At 43.8% G+C, this 17,506-nt stretch overlaps 1 protein-coding gene across 2 annotated transcripts; it reads right to left on the bottom strand.

The window, feature by feature from the left end:
• Window positions 1–186: 186 nt before the first annotated feature.
• On the bottom strand, window positions 187–13,734 carry AKTIP (AKT interacting protein). 2 transcript variants are annotated; one of them, XM_066327869.1, is made up of 10 exons: window positions 13,634–13,734; window positions 9,363–9,478; window positions 7,922–8,127; window positions 6,347–6,411; window positions 6,163–6,263; window positions 4,792–4,880; window positions 4,621–4,719; window positions 4,304–4,411; window positions 3,692–3,752; window positions 187–1,112 (listed from the first exon to the last, which is right to left on the bottom strand). In XM_066327869.1, exons 2-10 carry the CDS (start codon window positions 9,402–9,404, stop codon window positions 1,002–1,004), a joined length of 882 nt encoding a protein of 293 aa, XP_066183966.1. In that variant the 5' UTR covers window positions 9,405–9,478; window positions 13,634–13,734; the 3' UTR covers window positions 187–1,001. The 2 variants fall into 2 exon arrangements, with proteins under 2 accessions (XP_066183966.1, XP_066183967.1); XM_066327870.1 differs by having other exon boundaries at window positions 187–1,109.
• Between the last annotated feature and the right edge of the window lie 3,772 nt (window positions 13,735–17,506).

Genomic DNA, 17,506 nt, shown 5'->3' with positions numbered 1-17,506 from the left:
GTCTGTCCCAAGTTCACTTGAGCTTTGAAGAGGTTTTTCTGTGTGTGGAACACGAGTCTCTTCTGTACATAGCTGCTCCTGGCACCCCATGAGCATCCCAAGCACCTGTGCAGACAAGTACCTGTGCAGCCAGGTGCTCCCACTCCTCACCAAGTGTCCACAGCACAGACTAACAGGGACAAAAACTAGAGCACGGATTCTTTTTATTTTAAGATGTCACTATTAACACACATTAGTCAAGCTATCCTAAGAAATCCCTTGGACACCCGGGGAATCTAAAACCCTCTAATTTTATTAGTTCAAGAGACCACCATTAAAAGCTTTAATTTTAGTGTTTCTGTACTAAAAAGTCTAACAAGCCTGACATTCTGCTTTCACCCTGTCAGACTAATGTGCGCTTTAGTGACAGTATCCATTTACAAATCAATAATACATCATACATCATCCCCAGCTTTACTTCTGGAAAGTGCTAAATGGAGTCAATGAACCGTCTATTTACAATTTCAAATCCTAACATATTTACAATAGAAACCAAAAGTATTTAAAACCATTAAATATAGTGTTTAACTCTGCTATATTAGTTTACATGAACACAGCTTAACTCTGGCATCGTATTTCCAATACTAATATTTCCGCCAGTAATTTAAGAGTCTTCTTAAAAAATTGCTGTTCCTGGAGGGAAAAAAATAAAAGCTTAAAAACCAGCCCAAAACCTCCAGGCGTTTCAGAGCCCTGAGGAATTACCCACCCTAGCCAGTCTTTAGGTAGAAGCACTGTAGTGTTCAAGAGAGACTTCCAAACTCCAGGCAAGCCTTTAAAACCTAATGCATATGTAAAACATTAAGAGTCAGTAATCCATAGAACAGGTTTACTGCAGTCACTGCTACCATTCAGGTTTTACTAATCCGTAGTCAAGAAGGAAACTGCTGCTTTGCTGTTTCTCCCTCCGTTACATTCCCTCCACCCCCAGAAAGTGTTTTGTGCACCAGTGTCCAGGACAGTTAAGTGGGCATCGTCTTCTCTTCTTTGCTGAAGGGCTGCACAGAGCCAGGCTTCACCCAGGACAGGCCAGAGACGTGCATGCTTTTGCAGTGCTGATCTTCTGGCTTCTTCTGGGGAGAACAAAATTGAAGTTACAATTTTTCAATACCCAAACCCCCTCAACTCCCCTTCTATCCATTTTAACTTTAGCAAATACAAGCACAAAAGAGCCTTGCACCATTTCCTCTCCTCAGAGGAGAATAGTAAGATGGCCATTGGTTTAATTTCTGGGAGTGTGTGTGGCATCTGCAGAACCACCCTGACAACAGGGGAGTTTTAAGGACCTAACTCGGGTACAGCTGCCCTATCCCACCACAGAGACTCTGGGATACTCCTTTAACCTGGAGGCCCCAGCCCAGCACCACTGCACTGCCCTTCACCACATCCCTTGGCCCTACAGAGAGAAGAGTCAACCCAAACCCTCTCCCAGCACCCACCTGTAGTTCTGCCTGGCAATGCTGGTGTGCTGGGGAGGAGCACTGCGCCCCACAAGTGGTTGGGAACCCAAATTAATGTGCCAAAGCAGCAATTAATGCCTTTGCTAAACATGGGGGAGCTCCCTAATGCTTTCCAAGGATGGTCCTGTCCTTCCCTTCCCTCGGCATTTGTCACAGTTAAATGCTTGAACAGTAACTGCTACCCAACACTGCAACAAACATTTTGAACTGACTACTGCAATTTGGAAGACAAAAAAAAAAAAAAAAAGGCTTCAAACTGAAGAAGAAAGCATTTTTGAGCATCTGTAGATTCCAAGTAGTTAGAGATCAGTAAATTAAACATTCACTCTAGCTGGCCGAAGCAGCAGAAGAGCTTGCAGAGCTATTTTAATACCAGGAAGTGTACAACAACTACATCAAACCTGGAATTGTGTGCTGAGCTCTAGAAAGTGACAATTGCATGAGCAAACTTGGTTCTAACACAGAAAGTCTTTCACTTGACAAAGTAAATCAAGGCAGCAGGAGAAGACCCTGCACTTCTGCCTTCCCCATGCTTTGTGCCAAAGGTGACAGTGTGTGACAGACCTGCCACAACACGTTGGACAACAGCAACAAGAGGGATGAGTTGGCAGTGGCAACTGCCTCTCCCATCTCTCTCAGGCTGCACACAGGAACCACACCTTGGAAAAGCCAAGTGCTCAGCAGGGAACAGGGACATCACTGCCCTTCCTGAATGGCCTAGCTGTTTCCCAAGGAACAGGAATTCAGGGGTAATAAACAAGCATCCAGGGCTATAGGAAGATTCGAGAACTTGTTTTTACAGGGAATGTTCTCAGTTACACTGACATTTTGGGACACATCATCCATCCTCCTTGGGCCATTCCATCAACAAACCACTGGAACAACTAAGTACCATGCATGCAATAGTTACTGAAGATGTCTGTTTTCACCTAAAAGCAAATCAACAAGCGCCTCCAAAGAAAAAAAGGACAAAAGAAAGGCCACTGTTGGCTATCAGTCTCTGGGACATCAGTCCCTTTCCATTTCAAGCACTCAGACCTATTATTTCTCTTTGATTTAAAGGATAAGAAGGAGGTGAAGGATTAAAAAGAAAATTACGAGAAAAAGAAGTACTGAAAGTATTTATTAAGTTTTGTAAGAACACTGAGAAGTCAATCTGGCCAAAATATTCTCCTGTGTGTTCCAAGGCTCTAATGTGGCTCTGGCAGTTGGGAACACTGCCACACTGAGCTCAGGCAGTGTATTGTTTTAAGGTACATTTAAAAACCTCATTCATGCCAGAAAACATCCAAGAACACGAGGTAAAGCTTGCAGTGTGAAAGACAAGTTCAAACTGCCAAAAAAATAATTTTTCATTACACAGAACCCCAGCAAACCATAACACAGCTTTAGGCCAAGTCAGTAACCAAAACATTCAGAGTGCATTTCCTTGCCAGTCCAGCTATGACAGCAGCCACTGTTTCAGAATCCCTTTGTACTACAAGTGGATTGACTTGTCAGGCCACTCAGCACAGACTCAGAATTGCTGTGTGCCAGCTCTTGTCAAGTGCAAAGCAGTAATTACAAAAACAAAACATGAACAGTCCAAATCCCAAATCACCATCAGGTGAAAGCTCTATGAGCCAACGCGTTCTTGCTCTGTCAGTAAGAGCACTCTGTGATGGAGGGAACTCTCAGCACCTTTTGGTGAGCTGATGTTGTCTCATCAGAAATCAGTAGCATTAGAGAAGTGAGCAAGAGACTCCACTTGTGCTGCCTCAGAAATTTTGTAAGAAGAAAGTGCTTCAGCTTTGATTCAGTAATGAAAGATCTCTCCACAGAAGAAAATGAAGAAGCTGGGGACTGTCAGGTAACGCAGAAATGGTAACAGCCATGTGCAGGACAAGCTAACAGGCTGCCAGTGAATCTCTTCACCCCTTCCATCCACAAACAGCAACAACAACAACAAAAAAAAAATCTGCTGTGTGCCAAGAGTTGTACTAACAAAGCTTTTCTGGGTAAGTGACTAATTGCTTAACACACTGAAGTTAGGGCAGTGACATAACTGCTTCGTTAGGAGACCACAGCAGCTCCAGCATTCCTGCTGACCCAAAAGAGCGGTGGGAAAAGGTCTCTCTAGTACACAGAGAACCCTTCTTCCTGTATCAGGCAATAAACCCTTCCTAGAGTGAAAACATGAACTTTGCACATACCTTCTGAGTCAACATCTTCTCTCTAGCTTCATCATGTATAGCTGGATTCCAAGGAGAAAAGCTGTGGGAAAAGAACAGTTAATTCTTACTTGGCATGTTTGCAAATTACAGCACAGAGAGCAGATAGCAATGACTTCCCTTTGTTTAGTTTGTTGAATTTTAAGTAAATTATAACTGGCATTAAAATATACAGTTAAGAAATAAATTCATACTGTCATGGGTCTTTTCAACAATAAATGCTTAGGTTTTCATTTCTCAGAACTGGAAATTCAGCACATATGACACAAAAAACCACTCATATTCACCATGAAGCTGACTGCTCCATCCCCCATGCAGACAAGCTTTAGAAGGATTTTAAAACTCTGACCAAAGCTACAGTCATGCAAACTGAGCTCAGGAAAACCAGAAACCCACTAATGCATGGGCCTTTCTGCCTGAGGGAGTTGGGTGCTTCAGGCTTTTTGCTTGTTCTAAGGTTTGTTTGGTTATTGTTTTGAGATTTTTTTCTAAAACAAAAGCAAGTCAGTTAGCCTGACAGAGAAAGGCTGACATCAGCAACTACACCAAAACTTGCTCTCAAAAGTACAGGGTGAATTTCATCAGAATACTCACATAATTGCATAGGGGTCCTCTATTTTGGGCTGATCAAATAAATGACTACTGCATAGTTTGACACTGTCTACGACTTTACTTTTGAATAGCTGAACATCTTTTTCATACCTGCAAGACAGAAGTAAGTAGTGTTAAGTAACTGCAAGGAGCCACAAGTTTGCTCTAGAAGCACAGACTTAGCAACCCCCAACTTGAGTTCCTAACACAACCAAGTCTGCATGCAGAGACCACAATAGAATCTGACAAATCTCTTATTTCTGCAAGCCTATGCCAAAACCTCTTAAGAGGCCTTGCTCACACACAGGGAAGATACTCACAGCACTGCAGCCTCAGGGTTCTGAGGACTGCTTGTATCAATCTTGTAGAAGACTCTGCGAGCGTACATTAACACTTGCCATATGTGATTATGATTTCTCCTAAAAAAGAACAAAGCACAATGAAGAATGGAACAAACTTTTCCAATTCTCCATCAATGTGTCAGCACTAACCTCCATTTTGCAAATGCTCTTTTCACATCCAGTTCACCAGATACAGGGTCCACTAGTGGGTGGAAGACAGGCAGGTCAAAAACCAAGCGCTGCGTTAAAGAAAAAAAAAAAAAAATCACTATTACAACTTCAATCCTAATGCCAACACACTGGGCAAAGGTCAGTCAAAATGCTCCAAATACTAATTCATTGTTTCTGTATTAAAAGAAAAAACTGCAAGTGATTGCTACCAGCTGTGAAACTGGAACTAACACACCTGTGTAACATGCAGGGTCTTGTCCTCTCTCACATGCTATCACCAAATCAGGAAACTAATCCAGTTAACTGCACAGGCACTAGTGCCAACACAGGTAATAATATCAGATAAGAACAGATTAAAGGAGTTTTTCTGGTTTAGCTATTTGTGACTGAAAGCTTTTTACATACCTGAGCTACAATCAATACTTTTTTTTTACCCTACACACTTAAAAGTAAACTGTGTTGTGACACCTCGGTGTCTTCAGCTCTGTACAGCTCATTTCCTGCAGTGCTCACACAGTCTTCCAAACATAAACTGAGTCTCAAGAGAAAGGTTCTAAAGCCCTCTCCTAGCAAAAGAATGCTGTTGGGCTGAGAGATACTAAAGTCTAACCTTTAAAAGATACTGTTTCCCACAGTTCTGTTCTTTTAAAGATGATAGCTTTACATAAAACTTGACACCAAGCGGGCAGCTACCCAACACAGCAGTTGTGTGCACCTGCCCTCAAATCTTCCTCTTAAAGAAGTGTGGCCCAGAGGGTAAGCTGCTCTGAAGAGCCTGACTGCCACAAAGTATTTTTTTATTTTAAAGTTGGTCTAATAACTTGGAAAATTTTCATGAAAAAGAAAAAGCAGAGATGGAAGACAACACCATACTACATATCTCCTTCTCTCTTTATGTCAATGTTCTCTTCAAATTTTTAGTTCCTTGTTTCAACATGATTTAGAAGAGATAATCAAGACATCCTGCAGTATTATAGCAAGCATAGCACAGGTGTCTGGATTTTACATTCCATTACATCACTACTCAGAATTCTGATACCTCTTTAAGGGCTTCAATTATAAGCTCCTGCTGAGGAAGTAGCAAATCAAGAGTGGAGGGAAAGAACCAGTTGACTACTTAACACTGTAATGCATCCAGCCTCAGGAAGTTTACTCCACACCAGTCTCAGTACTCAGAGTAATGTAATTCCTCCACAGTGGTTTCCAAATGTGTACAAGACATGGCAAATGAGCCCAATCAAGTGAACAAAATGAGTTCAAGGAAAAGGGAAGCTAATTGGTGTGTCAGCTTTAACAAAAAGCCATACTTACACCATCAGGAAAGAAGAAAAAGCCAAGACAACCACTTACCGGGCAGTCTCCATCTGGGTAATTATCAGGAATATAGACAGTGAACTTGAACACACCATCCTGGTAGAGCCCATGTCTAATGAATATTACACCAAACCACACTGCAAGTGAGAAAGATGGCTTGAGTGAAAGAATTTAAAAACAGACATCTATAAAACAATCTAAAAGTTAAGTTTAAACTTACTTAAAGCTGATCGGTAGGAGGGCTGCACGTAGACACCTGGCAACTTCTGCTTCACCACCAAGGTACTGCAATCAGAGTCAGCATTCAGAGCTCACAACCACACTGACACAGCAAACCAGAATGTACCACCCACAGCCCACAGAGCCTCCTGCCACAAACTCACTCCCAGTTCCCAAGGCTGCTCACAGAAGGTAACAAATAGAGTGAAATCACACTCCTTCCCTCCTGCTTTTCATACTGCTCCACTTAAAGACTTACTAGCAGAGAACCCTACTCCTCTTGATAAAACTAAGTAGAAAGCAGAAAAACTCCTCCCTCAGTAGATGCATTTAACATATGTCACTACAGAAATTTACAATTTTCTACTAAATCCCCAGTTTCAAAGTCAGGGAAAAAAAAGGAAATTCAGTTAAGTAATTCTGAACACAGATTCACAGTCAATTGTAGTTGCTGCTGGAATGTGACCAAACTTCAGCCTCAGTTTTAAACAAGTAGTTCACCATGCTGCAGATCAAGCTGAAATTACACTGGCAATGGCCAAAACAAACCAAAAACCCAAATTATTAACTTCACAGGTTTTCCAGTTACTTGGCATATGGGTCCATTAAACTGAACTCTACATGATTGTACAAATAAACAACAATCTAAAGCAGATTATTAACACAGTTCTCTGCTTACCATTTCCCTAGTATTTGTTATTAGTTCCCCAATAATGAATCTGCATTATAGTACCAATATATTTACTCCGAAGGAAAACATCTTTCTTGAATTAAAAAGTCAAAGTCAATTCCTTGAAAAAGAGAAAAATGTTTTGAGAGTTCTCACTTTCAATTTAACAGTTAAATACAAGAACTGAGACTCAGTGTTGCATAAGGACTCCAGGGACTTCATTCCAAAAGGCACTACATACTTGGGAATCCAGGATGTCTATTACAGAGGAAGTCCCTTCAGCTTTGTAGCATTAACCAGTTATATAACTAGAAAGTTTGGAGGACAGATTTTTATGCTCCCACAGCAGCCTACAAATTACTAGATTGGGTGAAATGCAACTCCTCCCTCATAAGTTTCACATTAAATATCACAGAAATTAATACAGACTTCCCAACATCCACCTGATCAACTGTATCAGTGTTCAAGTGTTTCATGTGACAACTGAAGGAAGCTCCCACACCCTAACTCTGTTAGATAGCACCATATATTCATAAGTATCTTCCCACTCAACATCTGCCTGTTTCTATTTTATTGGTTGTTTCAAATATTTGGTATTTGACCAAAAAGCCATTAAGAAAACCGGTCAGGACACCTAAATTCACAATGTGTTTACTTCAAGATTAAGAAACATAATTCAGAGAATGACATCTAAAAACACCCCTTAAAAAGCTCATCTTTCTTCTCCCTTTCTGTCTCAAGAGATCAAGACTGCTGCTCCAGTAAAAGAACTCTGCAGACAATGTTTTACTGCCTCCAAGGACTACAACAGAGACATCATGCAAGACCTAGGCCCCTGCAGGGTTTTTTCCCCACTGAAGCATAAGCCCAGTGACCTAAAAAAAGATGAAAAAAGTGAAAACCTACAATTCTGCAAGTAGAGAGTACTCCAAATAAAAGGGCCCATAAGAAGCATGTGTTCCATTTGTGGACTGGGAGGAGGTGGCAGGTGAAGCAGGCTTGGTTATTGGCACTGCATTCTTTGGGATAGAAGGCAACTGTTTCTTTGCAGAGGCTCGCAGGGGACTGGTTCGAAGCTCTCCACTCAATGTTTTCTCTTCAGTGTCAGATCTCTGCCAAATCAAAGGAGAACCATGAGAGCACAGGCTATATTTCAGACACATTTAACATATGAAGATATTTTAACACAGGTTTAAACCAAATTACGGTAATTACAAGTTAGGCCAATGAAACATGTCTTGGTGATCTATTTGCGTGAGGAAGGGCATGGAGGGGTGTCCCTTTGCATTTTATTTTTAAATAGATTTTTGTTCAACTAAGCACAAAAGCATTCAATGCTGCATAGGAAATCTGCAGATTAGGACAAATGCTTAAGGAGGCTTACATTTATTTAGAACATGAAACCAGACAGTATACAACATCAGCTTACAAGTCAATCTATTTCTAGCACACAGTGCATCAAGATAAATCATTTCTACTGACAAGCATCTTTACACTGTAGACTTCAAAGACTCTTTAAAAGTAGTGTAGTAAAACTCAGATGAAAAAACAAAGTTTTATGTATTTCACTTTCTGCCTGTGCTTAAGACATCAACACTCCACTTGGAAAGGATCCTATAGCTCACTCCCACAGTAAGAGAATCACCACTTGGCAGTTTTATCAAGTTTAAATAGTTTTACTGTAGGAACCTTTTTAGGCCTTTGCTGCCTTTTCTTGGAAGAAAAAACCCAACCATTGCCAACAAACACTGTACTACTCACAGACCCCAAAATCATTCTATAGAGTGCCAAGACAAATGTGCAGGCTACAGACTTGTGCTTAGGCTACGTGTGGTGACTAAATCAAGGATTTAAGCTCTGGTGTTTTGAAGCACCCAAGACCTGGGCTAGTAACAATACCTCCTGATCAAGGTTACATCATTTGCCCTAATACTGAACACCCTAGAACTCCCATGCTTTTATTACTGCTACAACCTCAAGTAGCAAGAGCACTATGGAGACATAGTTTTGTCAAAGTTCATTGCACATGCTACGACTAAGCTCTATATAAGACACTAAAATGTCCTAATAAAAAAGTGTTTCCACCACTTGAACAAAATTGTTTCACATTTCCTCTTTAAAGATGCTTCAGATAAAAAAAGTCAGCCAGTTCTGGAGCAGACTGTGCACAGGCACATTCCAGCTAACACAGCTCAAAGCTAGTTTACACTTTTACTGAAGGGGATCACAACCCTCAGGATAAATGCACTGTAAAACACTATTTGCAGATCACCTGATGTTTTGTTCCAGCACTGCTACCACCCCTCCCAAGCGTGACAACACTTGCTGGCATCCATTCATTAAATACCTTGCGCACAGAACCTGTAGACATGCTCCAGAAAGGGTTCATAACGTGTATTCCAAATAAAGGGCTGCGACTGTTTGGTGTCTTCAGAGTGTCCTCAGGCCCTTTGGATTTATCACCTAAAAGTACACAGAATGAACATGCATTTAACAGATAAACAGGACTCAACATATAAACAGGATTCAGATCCAATTCTGCAGTCAGCATTATCTTCCTGTAACTTCAGAAGAAAACTTCACATACCATTGTAAGACCAACAATAGTTATATGCTCCAGAAGGATAACACCTCTATTTTTGCAGGTGAATCTCTGCCTTCTTTCTGCTAGAAAAAGGCTCTATATTCTGCACTCCATGTTCATTTTGCCATTGAGAAGAGAAGAAAGAATCACCTCTTGGCTCAGTACAGTTTAGGAAGATCATCTACACATGCAAATATTGAAGTTATCACCTCCCCACTTCAGTCCAGCACCAGACAGAACTACGGCCCTGCTAAGTCCTGTCCCTCACAGACACTGTTGACTTTGCACATTTCTGAAGTGTCCCAGTTTAAGAAATTCTCTGTCATTCCCAGTGACAGAGATGATCCTTTCATTGAGTTTGCATCATCTATGTGTCATTTTGTTTTCATCGGCATTGGAACACCACCAGGAATAGACAAAGCCATGGAACACAGAAGTTTCTCTGTGGCTTATTTAGTGGTTTCATTATGAGCACTAAGGCTTAGTGCACTTTAGATCAGCAGCCCAATAACAAGGACTTCAGCACTATTTGGAGTTTTAGTGTCATCTGCTGTATATGTCTTTGCTTTCTTCTCTCTTTTTTCTTTTTTTAAGTCTTGCTATCGCTTGTTCAAGAACTCTGATCCATAGCACTTCTTGTCTGGCACAGCCTATTACTTTCACTTTTTTTCCTCTCCAGTTTTCCTATTTTCCTTCTTCATCTCACCCTCTCATTTTTTTCTCCATCACCTAAGGTTCTGAGGCACTTTACTTGGTTTTATAAATAGGAAGTTGCACAACATGGATCAAGAAAGCTAATGTGATGTGGGAGAGACACAGCCAGTGGCACAAGTTTTTATTGTGGTCAACACCACATTTTTACTACCGTAAGGAAGGCAGCATCTGTTCACCATTGGTTTGATTAGTTTATAGAGAAAATAGAAACATTATTACCAAAATCTTCCTAAAATTAAAATAAATACCAATCTTATTGAAAGAAAAAAAACCCCACAAAACCAAAACACCTACCCCAGACAATTTATCCAAAGAAAGTCTAGGAATTCTTAAATATTTAAAGAAACATGAATATCAAATCATAGCGTTCTAGGCTATGCAGTAGGCAAGCATTCAAAAAAATGCAAGTACCTTTCAGAAAAGTGATGAAAAATAATTAATCTCCCCACTCAAAATCATTGCAAACATTTCAATAAACAACCGGTTCCTCCAGGTATTTTTTTCCTCTTCAGCAGCCAGAGTTTCACATCAGTGTGAGCCATTGAAGAGAGAAAGTCAAAGCACAGCTACTGCCCTGTGAGAGCAGGGAGAAGATGTTTTCACTTTTGCCCATCCCTTGTCTGGAAAGCAGAGTCATGCCAGAGGGCTGTGCCACAGGCCCTTCCATCAAAGCAGCCCGACTAAGTGAGACAGGAAGGTACGAGACACTTCCCCAGGAAACTCCGGTGTAACCAGAGAGGGGACGAACTGACACACAGAGAGCACCTGAGTGCTCCAGCTCTGACAACAGGGAAATGTGCTGCAAGCTGAGGTACAGGTTGGAAGACAATTAGCTGGAATCTGGAGTGATTATGGGATTGGGGAGGGATTAGTTTGTTTGTTTTGGGCTGGTGTTTCTTATGCTAGGTAATACAAGCTGCATTATCCCAAAACCAGCGAGAGGAGAAAAGGAGTCAGCAGGACAAAGCTGGTCTGACACAAAGAGGTAAAAACCAGCCCAACCTATTTTCCCAGTGAAACAGGGAACTTTTCTAGAAGTAATGGTACTTCTTGGTAACTGATGTTTGACGCAGTTCAGTCACCAGATCCACCTTTCATAAAGCAGCTATGTATCTCAGTACACTTCCAGCTTTGCCTACTTACATGCTATTAAGAGCAAATAAAAACATTTTAGCTCTAGTTAGGCTAAATAATAACTTCCAGAGATGTCTTTTATCCAGTTGCTTGCCATACATAGTATCAGCCTAAATATATCCCATATCATACAAAGTATCATCCTAATTTTATTGTTAAACTGCCTCCAGTCTCACACACTTGTTAAAATACTATTTACGGTAGAGAACTCAGAACCTCAGAGTACAAGTTTCCCAGAGGAGGGTCATTTAAAGGTCTTTCAAGGTGTTTTAAGAGTTTATTTCTAATCAGAGTCACTCCTGTGCAACATGGAAGTAGAAAACCATAGCTCTAAAGGAAACTTATCCCTAACTGCTTATGCTCCCTAGTACCTTCACCTTGCAATTTACCACCCATCACTAATCAAAGAAATTATTAAAATCAGTATTGAAAACAATAACCAAGTAACAGCAAGTTTGAATTAGATTGCCTATACTTCTCACGGTGTCTGCAGCAGATAAGGGAGAGCCAAGTCCTGATATCATTAAGTGGGATTTCTAGGCAGTTTAGGCATTCACTCCTACAACAGGGCTCAGTGTCTACCCCAAGGCACTCACCATTATGGTATCTTCCAGTGCTGTAACTACTAAAACCATCAGCTTCCCAAAATAATCCAATGCTCTCTCCTCATTTTATGGAGAGGGAATAAAAACATTCAAAACCATCCCCCTCTCTCTCCTCTCACACTGTCAACATTCATAGTACCTCATCCAGAAGAGGCTTGAGAGTGTGCCACTCAGAATCACATTCTACTGATTTAAGAATAGCAAGTAACAGCAACCCTCCTGAGCTGTCCACCTCCCACAGCTACCTTCTTCCCTAGTGCTTTCCTTTTAGTAAAACAGCAGCTAAACAAAGACAAAACACAAACTTCTTAGAACACACTACTTCAAATATGACCTCTTGGAAAAAAGGCAGTAACTTATCCACAGCACCACACGAGGACCAAAAGCCACCTGCTGCCAGGTGTAACTTCATGTCCGCATTCTCCAGGTATACGCCAGTAATCAGAGCAAGTGTAAAGTTGTCTGAGACTCCATCAGCACTCTAAAAGACTTCAGAAAAACCAAAGCCATCACTGGCAAAACCATAACATCTAAGCTCTTTGCTTTTGCACGTTTTCCTTCTCTTCAGTACATATTCTCATCAAAAAACCGTCTCATTTTACCCACTGTCACAGTATGTGTCATATTTTTCTCTTCTCACCAACAGAGTTATTTGATCAAACACAACACTAAAGCAATGTGAAGAAAACTTTATCTGCCTGGAACAGAGCACTCTTCTAAAGATTTTCTGGAAACATCAACAAATCAAAGGGAACTACTCCTACACCTAAGAGCAAACTGAGCTACTTCAGCAGAGCACCAGAAAACAGCGCATGTTGCATGCACAGTATTACGTACTCGTCCAGCACACATAGCTGTCAGTTCACACTAGAACTTATTTTCCCCAGCACAGCCACTCCTGACCTCCTTCGGACCCAAGGCCCTCGTTCACCCACACCTTAACCCGCCGGACAACAGGGGAGCCGCTGGTGGCGGTGAACAGGAACACTGACCAGCCGAGCCTGTTCGCCAACTCTTCTTCCACAGGCGGGTTACACGTTCCATACCAACACCTGCTGCTACGAGTTCAGTCCTCTAGGAAACTGAAATCCACGCCAGCGAGACCTGCTCTTAGATACAGCAGCCTAAGGGACATGGGGAGGCGGCCGGCCGAGCCCCCCGGCACAGGGCGCTCCAGAGGGACCTGTCAGCCGGGGGTCAGGGGAGGTTAGGAGCAGTCCTGCGGAGGCCGAGCGGGCCCCGCCTCAGCCGCGCCGCAGCGCGAAGCCGTTCTCAGGGCGGGCAGCAACGGACAGAGGGCCGGGAGCCGCCGGGCCCCGCTGGCAGCCGCCCCGCGCTGCCCGAGCCCGCGGCGGCCCTCGCACCCCGCGCGGGGCGGCTCCGACAGCGCCCACGGGCCGCGCCCGCCCGGCGGCAGGTGACGGCCCGCGGGAGCAGACACCGCGCAGTCCCTCAGCGACACGACGGCCCCGCCGCCCTCCGGTGCCGCGGGGAAGGGACCCCCGCGTCCACCGCCTCCGTTCCGCCCGGGAGGCTCAGCCCGGGCAGGGCCGGCTGCTGTGGCCCCTCTCGCTCACCCACCGAGGCTCCGCCGTTCCGCCGCGCGGCCCAGGCCCCGCCGCCGCCGTCGCCGCCGCCGCCGCCGCCGCTCCCGCTACCCCCGGCACAGCCCCATTTACCGCCCGCCCCCCGGGCCGCACATCCGGGCCGCCCCCCGCGGCCAATCGGCGCCCGCCGCTCCCGGTTCCGCCCCGAAGCGCGGGCGGCGCGCCCGCAGCCGCCACTCACAGCTCGGGACGGGCCCTGACGCGCCGGGGCCGCGCCGGCTCCGTCACCGCGCGGGGCCACCCGGCCCGGCCATGCGGCCCCGCCCGCGCACGGCGATTGGTCTTCGAACCTGTCCGTCTCGTGGAGGGCGGACCAATGTGATGGCGCGGGTGCACCTGTCACTCTCTCAGCTGGCTGAATGCGCCGGGGATGGAGCTTAAGAAAATGAGCATCTCTCATTGGTCAGTGGGGCGAGCGGGGACGCACGCCATTGGTCGGCGGGGCCGAGAGGCCGCCCGGGGCGGGGCCTGGGGCCGTCCGGCACCGCCCTGTATCCGAGCGCAGGCAGGCGGGGCCGCTGAGGGAGGCGGGCCGGGCTGAGGGCGTGCGATAGCGATAGCGATGGCGATAGCGATAGCGATAGCCGGGGAGAGCCCGGGGAAGGGCAGGACAGGCGGAGCTGTGGCGGTGCCGTCCGTGACAGCGGCGGGGACACGTTCCCGCACCGGACAGCCAGGGGCAGCAGAACAGTGGCACAGCGCCGCAGCTCGATGAACACCGTGTGTGTGTGTGCCCGGAGGTATCCACTCAGCCTCTCGAAAATTTTGCAGCTAACGCTGCCGGAATGAGCCAAGAGCTCCAACCTCTTACTAGCGGTGACGCAGTCAGTCATGGACTTTCGTCACGCCTTTTCGCAGGCTACTAAAAATGACATTTTAAAAGCACTTTCAACTCGATTTTTTATTTTTTATTTTTTTATTTCGTCACAGAATCACAGGATAGGTCAGGTTTGAAGGGACACAGTGGGAACACCTGGTCCAACCTCCCTTAGGAGGAGAATTACCCAGAGCCCAGGATTGTGTCCAGCCAGTTCTGGACTATCCCCAGTGAGGGAGACTCCTCAGCCCCTGGCCAGTCTGTTCAGTGCTCGGGCACTGCACAGCAAAGAAATCCTTGCTCCTGTCCAGGTGGAACTTGCTGGGCATCAGCTCCTGCCCCTTCCTCGTGTCCCATTGCTGGGCACCAGGAGCAGGGCCTCACTGCAGGCAGGGGACAGACAGGGCTCAGGGTCCCTCTCAGCCATCTCCTCTCAAAGATGAACAGCCCCGACCGCCTCAGCCTTTCCTTGTAAGAGGGATGCTCCAGTCCCTTTGCTGGATCTTTGCTGGATGGGGCCGCTCCGGGAGCTCCATGACTCTCGTGCTGAGGAGCCCGGAGCTGCCCAGAGCACTGCAGATGTGCCTCAGCAGGGCTGAGCAGAGGGGCAGGATCACCCCCTGACTGCTGGCAATGCTCTTCCTAATGCACCCCAGCATCCCCCTGCCCTTATTGGCCACAAAAGTACACTTGCTGGCACACTTTTAACCTCCTCTTTAAATTAACAATACTGGCTTCTGACACTATTGCTCAGCAGGTACATACACATATAGTGTAAATTTATATTAACAATATATGCACACAGATATACATACAAAATATGCCTCTAAAATTTGCTGAAGAAAAGGAGGAAAAAAAGAACAAACCTCAGGAGTTTGTTTTTATTTGTATTTAGACTTTTTCTGAGCCTAGTAGAACAATTATAAAAGTGCTATACAAAAACTGAAGTAATTTGTCAAGGTTTGGAAGGTGACAACAAAATCCATGCTATCTCAAGGATAAAAATTACAGAGAATTTTAAAAATCAATGCATGTAGGGTGGATTTATTTTTGTTCCTAAGCTATAAGCAAAAATACCATGCTAAGGTTACCACTTTGTCTCAATTATTGTAACCTTCTCCTATCCCCCTGTCCTCAAAATGCCACTTTAGACTCTTCAGTCAGTTAATAATGTTATTTTTCTGGCTAAACCACTGTCTCAAGTTTCTAAAAGCCTTTGGCAATTTCCTGTTCTTCAGTGTTTCAAATGCAAGCTCTTTGCCCGCACCACTGAAGTGCTGCACAACTTCCCTTTAGGCTCATATCCTAAATTATCTGCCTTCCACTGCTACATGCACTAGTACCAGTGACTTGTTACCTCCTTTTTCTCTTAATCTCTTTCCTGCTATCTATTTTCTTTTTCCTGCTCTAAATCTCTTCCCACCAACTCTTTTGAAGGTTGTTTCCCCAGAGATCTTGTTTTATGTGGTTACTTCCATCGGGGGGCTTTTCAGACCTAACCATTCCTCAAAGTGTCTTGCCTGTATCAGGTGCTGTCCTTGCTAAGGAACGAAAGATGATAATGAAATCCTCACTTACATGCTTTGCAGATGTCATAGATCTTATCCTGCAAAATTCTGTGCCTTGAACACCATTTTGGTGTTGACTGTACCTGTTCAGGATGTTGCAAAACTATATTACAGTGGGAATAACATTTTGACTTTGGTATGAAGGGTTGTGAGGAATACTTTATCAGGCCTTTGAACAGAACACTGTTAATTTTCCAAACCCCACCACAGTCCAGAGTTTCCTATTTTGCTAACTAGAGGAATAATATTCTGCCAAGAAAAAGCCTTTGTCTAATAAATTATCTTAAATGTTTTTTAGATTCCCTTCCTAGTCATACCAAATGTGAAATAATTATACTTAATTAATCTTTGTTTTTTGACCAGTATAAGAGATTAATCAGGCCTAGAATGCTTTTTGTATATTATTTATCTTATGAAAGGTTTCTTTCACTATGGGTGGTACCTGTAGCAAAGGTCGTATGGTTAGAGCATGCCTAAATAGCCTTTAGGTACCCTTTTCCCTACTTTTAAATACTCTGTATCTGTTTCACCCAGAATTCTAAATACTGTAAGGAATTTTTCCACAATACCTATGTTATACCCCAATCCCATACGTGCTCATAATCCAAACCCCAAAATTGCCAAGCTATGGCTGTATCGTTTAAAGCATGGTCAATGTGATGCTCAACTGTTCAGTGTGGGAAGACTCTGGATAATTCAGAACGGACCAGAATTTCCCCTTGTGGTGGCTGTGGTTTTGAGAAGAAATCTGAGCTAGAAAGAGGGGAGGAAAGATAAAATAACTGTAATTAGCTCGGGCTCGGCACCACTAGATGGTGTCCTGCAGCTGCTCTAGTCACACATGGCAATCCTTGGGCAGGTAAAGGGACAGAAACACCTCCTTGGCAGGAGCACAGCGTGTGCTGCAGGACAAACAAATGATCAGGCTCAGTGCTCCTCTCACCTCCCGCTCAAGTCCCCAGTGGTTCTGTAGGGAGGCTGATAAAATAATTTTAATAACCACACTAACCGACATAACCTTACTTGATAATTACTGATATTAACATGACTTTTTCCTCCTACAGTGTAAAGGTGAAACATGGCATTTTCTTTTTTTTTCAAAGGTAAAAAACAGAATAGTTAAAGCACTGAATATCTTTTTGTTTTGTACATTCGAGCACAATTTGTTTGTGATTTGTATACTACAAGAACATACTGTCAGCACTTTATAAAGCAATCTAAGTAAAAATAAAAGCAGCCAAGTAAAGAGTTTAGATTTTTGTTTCCTTTTTTACCTTGGTGAAAATCGTGTGCTGTTTCATAAAGAGATTGTTTTAAATTTCTCCATACTGGCCTCTATTTGCGTAATTGCTAATAACAAGACATATCCTTTCAGTAAACAAGGAGAGAGAAATGATCAGATATCTAAAGTATATTGAAAAGCATATATAAAGAATTTAAAAATGGGTGTTTTCAATTTAGA

Source organism: Sylvia atricapilla, chromosome 12 (assembly GCF_009819655.1).
Source record: "Sylvia atricapilla isolate bSylAtr1 chromosome 12, bSylAtr1.pri, whole genome shotgun sequence".
In the NCBI taxonomy this organism is placed as follows: Eukaryota; Metazoa; Chordata; class Aves; order Passeriformes; family Sylviidae; genus Sylvia; species Sylvia atricapilla.
This window is presented reverse-complemented; position numbering and strand designations above follow the sequence as displayed.